At 40.2% G+C, this 11,735-nt stretch overlaps 1 protein-coding gene across 1 annotated transcript in view; it reads right to left on the bottom strand.

The window, feature by feature from the left end:
- NCEH1 (neutral cholesterol ester hydrolase 1) overlaps window positions 1-10,019 on the bottom strand; it is a 97,715-nt gene extending 87,696 nt beyond the window's left edge. The window contains exon 1 of the mRNA XM_007948104.2: window positions 9,792-10,019. Coding sequence (XP_007946295.1) covers window positions 9,792-9,929 — 138 coding nt within the window. The 5' untranslated portion in view covers window positions 9,930-10,019. The remainder of the gene's footprint in view (window positions 1-9,791) is intronic.
- Window positions 10,020-11,735: the final 1,716 nt, after the last annotated feature.

Here is an 11,735-nt window from a genome sequence, read left to right as displayed (position 1 = left end):
AGATTGCCCAGTCTTCCTTCTGAGGAGTGGCTGGTGGGTTTGAACTGCCAGGCTTCTGGTTAGCAGTCAAATGCCTTAGGTACTACGCCACCAGAGCTCCTATATAGGTATTTTAAATGGGATAATAGTGCACAGTGTTTTGCAAACTCTTTCCACTTAACACACAGTATAAATCATTCTCAGGCCATTAAATATTATCTTACAATTTAATTTTTTCAGTTGCATAGAATTCCAAAGTTTAGATTTACTATAATTTACTTAAACTCTTATTGCACACTTGAGTTGCTCTTAAATTGCCATCCTTTTAAACAATGCTGCAAAAAGAAAAAAAGGAAATAAGGAAGGAAAGGGAAAGGAAGGAAGAAGAAAGGAAGGCTGCTAATCATATTTCTGCTGAATATTCACTATATTTCTTTTTTAATGCATTTTATTGAAATATAATTTATGTAAAGTGAAATACACAAAACTAAAGTGACATGGGTCAAGGCACTTTTTTTTTTTTTGCAGTGTTCCCTCCCCTCCTCTCTCAACCAACAAAGAAAGTTTCCCTCCATATATAAACCTTTCCTTGACCCTCCACAACAATGAACTAATATTATATTTGTCCTTCTGTGGTTGACTTATTTCACTCAGCATAATGTCCTCTAAGTTCATCCATATTATTCGGTGTTTTGCAGACTCTACATTACTCTTTAGTGCTGCATAGCATTCCAGTATGTGTATGTACCATAGTTTGGTCATCTACTCTTCTGCTGATAGGCATGTAGGTTGTTTTCATCTTTTAGCTATTGTAAATAATGTTCCTGTCCTGGCTTTCACCTCTCTAGGATATATACCTAGTAATGGGATTGCTGGGTCAAATGGTATCTCCAATTCCAGCTTTCTAAGGAATTGCCATATTGCTTTCCACAGCATTTGTATCACTTCACAGTCCCACCAGTGTATGAGTCTCCCAATCTCTCTACATCCCCGCCAGCATTTGTTATTTTCTGTCTCATTGAACCTTGCCATCAGTGCAGGAGTGAGATGATTTCTCATTGTTGTTTTGATTTGCATCTCTCTGATAGCCTATGATTGTGGGTGTCTCTTCAGATATTAGCTAGCCACCTGAATATGCTCCTTGGTGAAGTGTCTATTTATATTGTCTGCTCATTTTTCAATTGGATAGTTAGTCCTTTTGCTGTTGAGGTGTTGGAGTTTTCTATAAATCTCAGAGATAAGTCCCTTGCCAGATATGTAATTATCGGCAAATATGAATTTGTTGCTATCATTTTTGTTATGTGCTTTTTCATGGTGTCGATTTCTTTGTTCCATATAATTTTCTATGCTGAGCTAGTTTTGTTTTGTTTCCTTCGTTGCTATTGTTTTAGTATTTGCTAAATATTTGTGCTGATCCTTTTTTTTTTTATTTTGATGTGAAGGTTTATCATTTTTCTTTGAGGTTACCCTGTGGTTTATAGTTTTTTCCCAAGTTTAGAACAGTCCATTCTATCTTGTAGTTGTCTTGATTTCCTTACCATTTAGAAGTTCTGTAATGACACAGTTTTTTCCCCTCTTTTTGGTTTGTAGTTGTCCTCATTTGTCAATTTATGTCTCTGGTTCCCTGTTTACAATCTTGTAGGCTTATTTACTTTGGATACTTCCATAGCTGTGTTAGTTTTTGGGTTATATCATCATGTGTATTAATGGTCAGTTGTTGTTTGCTGTTGTTGGTTCTCTGTCCAAAGGGCTCCGGTTAGCATCTCTTGTAACATTGGTCGGTTTTAACAAATTCCCTTAATTTCTGCTTATCTGGAAATGTCCTAATTTCACCATCATATTTAAGGGACAATTTTGCTGGGTATTAAATTCTTGGTTGGAAATTTTTCTCTTTCAGAGTTTTATATATACCATCCCATTATCTTCTCACCTGCATGGTTTCTGCTGAGAAATCCGAGCTTAGTCTTATTCATTGCCCCTTGCAGGTAACTTTTTGTTTTTCCTGTGCTACTCTCATGATTCTTTCTTTGTCTTTGGTTTTGGTAAGTTTTATGATGATATGTCTGGGTGATTTTCTTTTGGTGTCTATCCTGTTTGGGGTTCACTGGACTTCCTGAATGGATATATTCTTATCTTTCATCATACCAGGAAAACTCTCTTCCAACAAATCTTCAACAATTTTCTCTGTGGTTTTATTTATATCTTCCTGCTCTTCAATTCTATTGACACATAGGTTATTCCTTTTGATGGTATTCCACAAGAACCTTAGGCTTTCTTTATTTTGTTTTGATCTTTTTTCTGAGTTATCCCTTTCCAAAGAAATATTCAGGTATTTGCTTCAATTTCGCCAATTCTGTCTTCCATTGATTCAATTCTGCTCCTTTGCCTGTTCAATGTCTTATCTATTTCTGAATATTTAGCATTAATCTTCTGGATTTCTATCTGTAGATTTTGTATCATTGCTAACTTTTCATTTATTTTGTCATTTTGTTCTTGTATTGTCTTTCAAATTGTTCTATGGTTTTCTCTGTGTTTTCCTTGATCTGTCTCTCAATTTGTTGAAGATACCTAAATATAATTCTTTTGAATTCCTTATCAGTTCCAATGCTGCATCTTCCTCGGGATATGTTTTAGGTCTGTATCCTGGTCCCTTGTTTCTCCTGCCTTATCTTGCTTCTTTGTGTGGACTGTGATGCTCTGTTGTTTCCAAGGCATCATGATGCTTTTCTGTTTATATTTAATTGGTGATTGTATGTTGGAGTGACTTGCTCACAATTTTTGTTTTCTTTGTATGTTATCTACGCAAACAGGGTACTGTGGTGTGCTCCTCTATTCACTGGTTGACAGCATTTATACACTCACCACCTGTCTCCTTTCCTGTTCTCAGCCTCTTACATGTACCTGCTGACCTTGGCAAACAGAGCCTAGTCCTAGGTCCCTGGAATCTGAATGAGAATGCTATCACTTTAAAATCCAAAATGGTTGCCACTTGCAAAGATTCAAAATGGCTGCACTATCAGTCACTTTAAATATCCCAAATGGCTGCCGCTTATAAACATTAAAAGTGGCTGTGCCCTTGGTCACTTTAAATATCCAAAATGCCTGCCATGTGTAAACAATCAAAATGGCTGCGCCCTCCAGACAGCAGAAAGTCAACAGCTTAGGTTCTCTCCCTCCTTGCTGTTTCCCTTCCTAGTCATAGGCCACCAGCGCAGTCATCTCTGCAGCCCTTGGTGACCAGGGCTGATCTTTAGGTCAATTCTCAGGTCCCAACACCACTTGGAAATATTCAGGCTGTTGGTCCCGTCAGGGTAGCTGACAGTCCGCAGCTCTGACTGTCTCTGTGCTCACTGTTTTCATTCAGGTTTTTCCACTAGTTGGTGCCTAATCCACTTCTGCATAGTTCCTTTCAAAGCTCAAGGCTTCAGGATCATCTTCTGTATCCCTGTCAACTGGTTTTTCTTTTCTTTGTTGAAGAGGGTCTGTGTCGCTTCTCTGCCTATTCCTCCATTTTACCTGAATATTCACTATATTTCTTATAGATGACAATACTTTTGGACTACATAGTTGGACAAGGTTTTCAATCCTATCAAATGTCCCTATCTTTATAGCTACAGCTTTGCCTATATCCATGATTACTTCCTTATAATAAATTCTATCCAGATAAATTGCTGAGTCAAAGAATAAACACACTTCTTCTAAGGCTTCTAAAGGATCCTGCCAAACCATCCTCAAGGAAGTTTTCTTCCAGCAACTTACACATCTCAGTATCTTCACCTGCACTTGTTATTAGGCATAGTTGAGTCAAATATGACTCACCGCGACTGGTGACAGAGCAGACTGCCCCACTCAGTTTTCTAGGCTGTAATCTTTACAGGGCAGATCTTTCTCCCATGGAACCACTGGGTGCCAACATTTCCATCAGCAGCCAAGCTGTTAACCTTTGTGCCCCTAAGGCTTCTTTCACTTGCACTAGAATTACCATTTTTTTTAAAAAAAATCATTGCTTGAGTAGTATTGCAAAATCAGCTTTGAGAATCTCCCCCAAACTCCTTCCTTTTTGTCCTCTAAACTCTTTCTGTCTGCTCTTCTAAACTGTTTCCCTGCACTTCATAGTCTGACTTTTGTTTGTGTTTTGCCACTGCTCAAGTCTGAGTACTTTGCTATACACACAGAAATTTGCCTAGTTAGGGTTTTATCTTCTTAGACTCTTAGGGCCAAATTATCAGCCAACTAATCTGACAGACTAATCCATACTAATGTAAAAGGGCTCATTCCCAACACCGTGTGTGCAGTATAACTTGAGCAGTTTAGGAAAAATATATTATCTGCTTCAGTAATTCACTTTATTTATCTTGCAGTGTTTCTCAAATTTTGCTGTGCAATAAAATCAGCTGGGGAGCTTTTAAAAACACTGATGGCTGGATGAGAAGAGTTTCTTCAATAAATGGTGCTGGGAAAATTAGATTTCCAAATGCAGAAAAAAAAAAAAAATGCAACAGAATCCATGCCTCACACCACACACAAAAATAAACTCAAAATGGATTAAAGACCTAAATGTGCAATCTAAAACTATAACATTCTTAGATAAACAAGCATGGGCAAAATTGTCAGGCCTAGTTTTTAACAATGAATTACCTAATATAACAAAAGAACAAACAGCAAAAGACAAAAATAAGCAAACAAAACCTCCTAAAAATTTAAAACTTTTGTTCATCCAGAAAGAAAAACAAACTAAACTCACTGCCATTGAGTCGATTCTGACTCTTAGTGACCCCCTTTGGGTTCCCGAGGCAGTAAATCTTTACAGACATAGATTGCCAGTCCTCCTTCTGTGGAGTGGCTGCTAGGTTTGAACTACCAATCTTCTGGTTAGCAGTCAAATGCCTTAGGCACTGTGTCACAAGAGCTCCTTATTTTATTCATGCAAAAAGACAAGCTACCAACCAGGAGAATATGTTCAGAACCATATGTTCAACAGGAATCTAATACCCAAATGTATATAAAACTTCAACAACTTGACTACAGAAAGACAAATAATCCAATTATAAAATGGGCAAAGGACTTAAAAAGACATTTTACCAAAGAGGACATTCATATGGCCACCAATTACTTAAAAAGATGCTCAGCATCATTAGCCAGCAGAGAGATGAAAATCAGAACCACAATGTGTTATCATTTCACTTCCACTAGGTTGGCTAAGATAAAAAAAAAAAAAAAAAAGAAGACATGAACAGACACTTCACCAAGGAGGATATTCAAGCGGCCAACAAACATATGAAGAAATGCTCACGATCATTAGCCATCAGAGAGATGCAAAAAAAAAAAAAAAAAAAAAAAAAACACCAGAAAATAACAAATGTTGATGAGGGAGACTAGAATCCTTATCTATTGTTGGTAGGAATAACCCTCATGAAGAACACTGTGGCTATTCCTCAAAAAATTAAACTACTGTTTGAGCCAGCAATTCCACTCCTAGGTATATACACAAAGATTTGAAAGTGGAAAGTCAGAAAGAGACTTGTACATCAATGTTTATTGCATCACTATTCACCATAGGAAAAAGGTAGAAACAACCTAAATGCATGCCAACCTAAGAATGGATAAACAAAATGCAGTATGTACATACAATGGAATACTATTTAGCCAGTAGGAGAAATGAAGTCTTGATACATGCTACAGTATGGATGGAGCTTGAAGACATTCTGCAGAAAAAAATAAGCCAATCACAAAGAACAAACATTGTATGACCTCACTTATATAAAAAGACAAGAAAATCTAATGCATAGAGACTAGAGTTTATTATACTTATCAGGTGGGGAGAGGGGGATAAGGGGAGTTAAAGGTGATGGAAAATTTGCATCGATTAAGGTTGAGTTGTACAATTATTGTCATTGCTGTCACTAAGTTGGACACCTATAAAAAGTTGAATTGGCATAAGTTGTGTGATAAATATATTTACAACCGACTGGAAAAAAAATAGTAGGTGCTGAGGCTGCTTATGTAGAACCAAATACCTCATGGGATTTGGTTCCTTGGTTTGGAGGTTTAGGGTCTCTCTCCTACTTTCATTGCATAGTGCCTGGTGTCTTAAAAGTTTGTAAGCAGTCATCCAAGGCATAACAATTGGTCTCTACTCACCTGGAGCAACAAAGGAAAAAGAAGAGTCAGGAACAGGAGGAGGATATGGAATGTGTGCTTGACTGCCTACATGAGCAAACTGCTTTCTTTACCATGAGACCAAAAGAGCTGGATGGTGGCCAGTTACCACTACTGAACATTTTGATCAAAAGTTCCATAGCAGAATCCTGAGCAAAAGGGAAAAAAACGCAGAACAGAATTTCAAGTTCTGATTGACTCTAGACTTTCTGAAGCCATGGAAGACAGACTAAGCCCCAAAACTACTGTCCTGAGATAATCTTTAAACCTTAAGCCAAAAATATCCCCAGAAGTCTTCTTAAAACCAAACAAAAGTTTAGCTCAACTAATACACAATGTCTTCCTTCAGCTCTACCTGTATGGGATCAGGGAGCTCTTATGGTGCAGTGCCTAAGGCATATGACTGCTAACCAGAAGGCTGGCGGTTCAAACCCACCAGCCACTCCTCGGAAGGAAGGTCAGGCAATCTACTTCCATAGTGATACCGCCTTGGGAACCCAAGGAGGGGTCTCTATGAGTCGGATCCTACTCCACAGCAGTGCTTTCCATTGCATTTGTATGGGATCAAATTCACAACAGCAACTTGAAATATTAGATAAGAACTTTAGGGGGCAGTGAGTTTATGTTAATGGGGAAAGAACAAGTCAGTAAAGGAGGGTCAGAATGGTTGCACAACTAGAAGAATTCAATACATGTCACTAACCTGTACATGTAGAAACTGTTGAATTGGTGTATGTTTTACTGTGAATATTCACAACAAAAGCAAAACAAAACAAAAAAACCATGTATGCTGGGGCTTACTCCCTAAAGATTCTGAATATATTGGTATAGGGGGTGACCTGGATATCTGGATGTTTAAAGTTCCATGGTGATCCTCATACAGAGTTTATATTTCAGATGAATGTTAAAGAGAGTTTCTAAAGAAGAAAAGTTGGAAGAACATAATCTCAATAATCTGATTCACCTTCATAAGATAAAGAAACTAAGGAGAATGATGAAGCATTTGCCAATGACAACAGAAGTAGCATTTACATTTCTTGATGCTAGGCAGGTGCCCAGGAGGGAGCTCTGGTGGCGTAGTGCCTATGGCATCTGACTGCTAACCAGAAGGCTAGTGGTTCGAACCCAGCAGCCACTCCTCGGAAGGAGGGTTGGGCAATCTACTTCTGTAGTGACACCACCTCGGAAACCCAAGGAGGGGTCATTATGAGTCAGATCTGACTCGTTGGCAGTGAGTTTGGTTTGGCTGGTAGGCAGGTGCCCATTGTTTAATAAGTAGATCAAACTTAATCTCTAAAGAAGCTTTATTGTTTTTGTAACTGAGCCAATCAAATCAAACTAAAATTATCTGGGTAACAACCCTTATGCAATGCAATTTATCGGTAGCTCTAGAGGTTTCAATGATATAAGGTACTCTCAATTTACATTTGTTATATTTTTCAACAAATTTGAGCAATCCTACATATTTTACCCACAATCCATAGTAGATACTTGGAGGCAACTCTTAGAATAAGAACTATAACAAGTACCATTTACCAAAGACCAGGTGCTTAAATACATTACTAAACACTACAGCAACCTCACGAAGTAGCTGTTGGGCCTGTATTACAGGGAAAACTGCAGTTCAGAGAAAGTTAATAAATGCTTTTGGCCTCCTATCCAGTAAGTAGCCAGGCTGAGATGGGATCCAGGGAGGTCTGACTCGAGCAGTCATGTCTTTACTATGCCACATTGCCTTTTTCCTAGGAAAATGTGAAGTGACCCTGGTAAATTGTTTTACGGGGTAGAATACCGTGCTGTCTGGACTGAATGGTTGTTTATGCTATTTCACAATTCAGAAGAGAAGTGACAAGAGCCAATTCTGTATAAACCTACTCCTGAGCCACAGTGTCAGGTGAAGACAAGCTACCTCATCTATCATTGTGAATGGAGGACACACACATTATCATTCTCAAACATCAGCTGAGGGCACTCTGTAGAGGACCTACCCAAGCTTGCCTTTCATGGATTGGCAATCTAGATGGGGATGACAGGGTTTTCTTCAGCTCTGGATTCTCCCAAATTACTTTTGATGAAAGACTACTGGTGACCTGAAAATTAAGTATAATCTCTCTGGCCAACATAGCAGTTTGATTCTTTTCCCCTGCTTTCCATATTTAAATCATTGTAGAAAGTCATGTAACCCACCCAGGCAAACATCACTGTTCCAGAATCTTGGAAAGGTGTAATTCCAAAATTATATAATTTCATGGGGGAAGAAGGGATTGCAGGGCTACCTACATGAAGAATGTCTTTCTTGGAAGAAGGCTAGGGAAAGGGTTGGTCATTCTTCCACTATGTCAACATTATAGTAAACAGGAGGGAAGGAACGAGGGTCTACAGACCCTTCCTAAGAGACAACAGAGGGTTTGGGGATGGAAAACATAGCTGGACTCAGGAAAGTAAAACCATATTGGAATGTGCTACAATACCCTAATGGGCTTTGATGGGACAAAGTTCCACAGACTACAGAGTAATCCTACAAATAGAGTGGTTAGCGAAAAGGAACATAAACCCTCTAGGAAAATCATTTTTCGGCCCTTTTCTGGGTCTGGTTGTCCCTGGAAGGAGTTTACATAAATAACCTGAGATGAAAGTCCAAGGTTGGGAAAACGGAGATAATAGGTTTTGGAGGATTAGGAGTTCAGGTAGAGCAGGCTGCTGAGAAATACTGCCGAGTTTTAGGGTTCAGCCTTGTCTTGAATTCAGATTTTAGCGTTCGTTTGTATTTAGATTTTAGCCTCTCTTTGACTAAGAATACCTCTTAACCAAGGATCAAACCAGAGACAGCTACATTTTCCTGCCTATGGGTGAAAGAAACACACATCCATAATGCAACAGAAACAAGGCAAGCCTTCCAGTGTAAGTCAGGGTATCCAGGCTCAGGCAAAGGTCTCCTTGACAGCCAGGGACATAAAACAATGCTGCAAGGCAGGCAGAAAACAAACGCATCACGAAACCGCCAGCCGCCGCCTCCGCCTCCGCCTCCCCAGCCAGCCGGATCTTCAGGCCTCCTTTCTTGGGCTTGGCTGAGAAGTGCCACGGATGAAATAGTCGATCCGTGGGGTTCCTCAAGTGCTTAGGGTAGCCCTGCCCTATTGCCCCGAGAATGGAGCGCTCCATAGTCTAGGGACGTCTGGAGATCGCCGGTGTCCGTTTCGGTTTTTAAGGTGGCTGCGTTCCCCAGTCAGAGCCTGTTTTCTCCTAGCCCTTCTAAAATATTTAACTCATTCTCTGCCAGCTCTTATTGTGGAACGAGAATGGGGGAGGAGAGGTTTAAAAAATACTGAAAGATTTTGATTTATGACGTTGTAAACCAAGAAAGAGGGCGATATTTAGGACAGTCGAAGGGTTAAATCGCCTCTAAATTCTATTCAATAACTTCACCTCCATCTGTCACCAACGAAGACGAGAAGACACAGATCTAGCCTTCAGCTAGCAAGGAGGCGAACGCGATACCCTGAAAATGCCGGTCAAAGCCACCTTAAAAACCGAACACCTCGGAGGTTTAGAAAAATATGCATTCTTGTGGGACGCGATCCGAATATTTAGTTTCCCCTTCTAATACTCGCTTAAGAGAAGGGAGAGAGGATCAGCGCTGGGCTGCGTCTCACCACTTGCTGTGCGCCCCGGAAAGTCGCGTCCAGTAGCATCAGCTTCCAGGGATCAGCCACAGAACTGGGTAGGGGGATGTAGACGTAGTAGGCGGCGAGCGCCACCAGGGCGGTGAGCAGGACACAGGACGACCTCATCCTCTCCAGATTCCGCCCGCCAGCAAACTGGCGAGCAGGAAAGGGCGATGCCAACCAAAGACCTCCGGCAAGTTTCTGCCCACAGCCACCGCTCAATCACCGGTTCCTTATGTACCCAGGAGCCAATCAGAGGCGGGGTCTGGAGGAAGTCGGGGCGCTCACGTGCCCCCGCTTGGGTGTCCTTGCAAAGGGTTTCAGCCGCTCCAGGTTTGAGAAAGCGCCAGGGTTGAGTTGGACGCAGCACAGCGAACTCTGGAGGACACAGGTCTGTGCTGCACCCATGTGACCGTGGGCTCCGTCCTGAAGGCGCTCATATGGAAAACAGGAATAGTTTCAGGATGATGAATCTCTATCCAAAGCACGTGGGTTATTCTGACTAAAAATGGAGATTCTATTCAAAAAGATAATTTTTAAAAAATCGGTCTTATAAAGGCAAACTTTCAATGGAAGGTAAGTTCTAGCTAAACTGTGGGTGAAAGAAGACAATCACAAAATCTTACAACTCAAGCAGAAGCCCCGTTATTACAGTGGTTAAGTACTCAACTGCTAACCAAAGGTCCGGCGTTTGAACACACCACCCCCTAGCAGGAGAAAGATGTAGTAATCTGCTTCCTGAAGATTTGCCATCTTGGGAACCCTAGGGGCAGTTCTACCCTGTCCCTTAGGGTTTATGGGATCACTAATGAGTCAGGATCACTCAATGACAGTGCGTTAATGGGGTGTTGTTGTTGTTGTTATGTGCCGTGGAGTTAGACCCGACTCATAGAGACCTCTCCTTGGGTTTCTGAGGGTATTACTACGGAAATAGATTGCCCAACCTTCCTTCCGAGGAGTGGCTGGTGGGTTTGCACCAGTCTTCTGGTTAGCAGTCAAGTGCCTTAGGCACTATGCTACCAGAGCTCCTCCTTAATGGGATAGCTCAAGCAAATCTGGGTTTCCAAATCAGTAAATAAAGTAAAAATGAATAACAATCTGCACTAAAAGGAACTTCTGATAAAACGAACCAATAAAAGAGCTCCAATAAAAGGAGCTCTTTGGAGAAAAAGCAGATTCCAGGGCTGGAGCGGGTAAAGTACAAGATAAGCCTGAAATATCTTACTGTGCCAGAAAATTAGGAATTGCTCCAGAAAATGGTGATGACTAGTCAAAAGGGCACAGGCTTTTGAAATGTCTCCCACTAGACACAGCTGGGATAATTTTAATATAAAAATAAATAATGATAACAATGGATTGTGACTCGGTGGCACATAACAATAACAACAACAACCACCCACTGAATAAAATAAAATCTCCAAGACTACTAATATAAATGAGTAAGTAAACAAAGCAAGAGGAAAAACTTTTCCTTACAATAGAATGTGAACAATAGACTCAAGTAACAATGATCATGAAGATAGTGCAGCACTGGGCAATTTTTGGACCTTTATACCTAAGGTCACAATGAGTCAGAGCCAACTCAACAACAACACCATGTCAACTAATAAACGTTGTTGTTGTTGTTATGTGCCATTGAGTTGTTTCCGACTCATAGCGACCCTTCCTTGGGTTTCTGAGGCGGTATCACTACGGAAGTAGATTGCCCAACCTTCCTTCTGAGGAGTGGACTAATAAACATAGAAAATTATTAATGAATGCTAAAAAGTAATGGATGAAAATTAAATGAGAAATTTTAGTTCCTCATCAAATGATCCCCCCCCAAAAATACTTATTAATTATAAAGGGAAAAATAACTTTGTACTGGAGAATATCTGTACATACCACTTTAAAAAATTTTATCAGTGAGTCAATGGTAGCAGGAAAAGCATT

The sequence above is a fragment of the Orycteropus afer genome, unplaced genomic scaffold (genome assembly GCF_000298275.1).
Source record: "Orycteropus afer afer isolate SDZICR_OR568_19922 unplaced genomic scaffold, OryAfe1.0 scaffold00202, whole genome shotgun sequence".
Taxonomy (NCBI): Eukaryota; Metazoa; Chordata; class Mammalia; order Tubulidentata; family Orycteropodidae; genus Orycteropus; species Orycteropus afer.
Note: the sequence above shows the minus strand (reverse complement) of the source record. Positions and strands in the feature narration are given on the sequence as shown.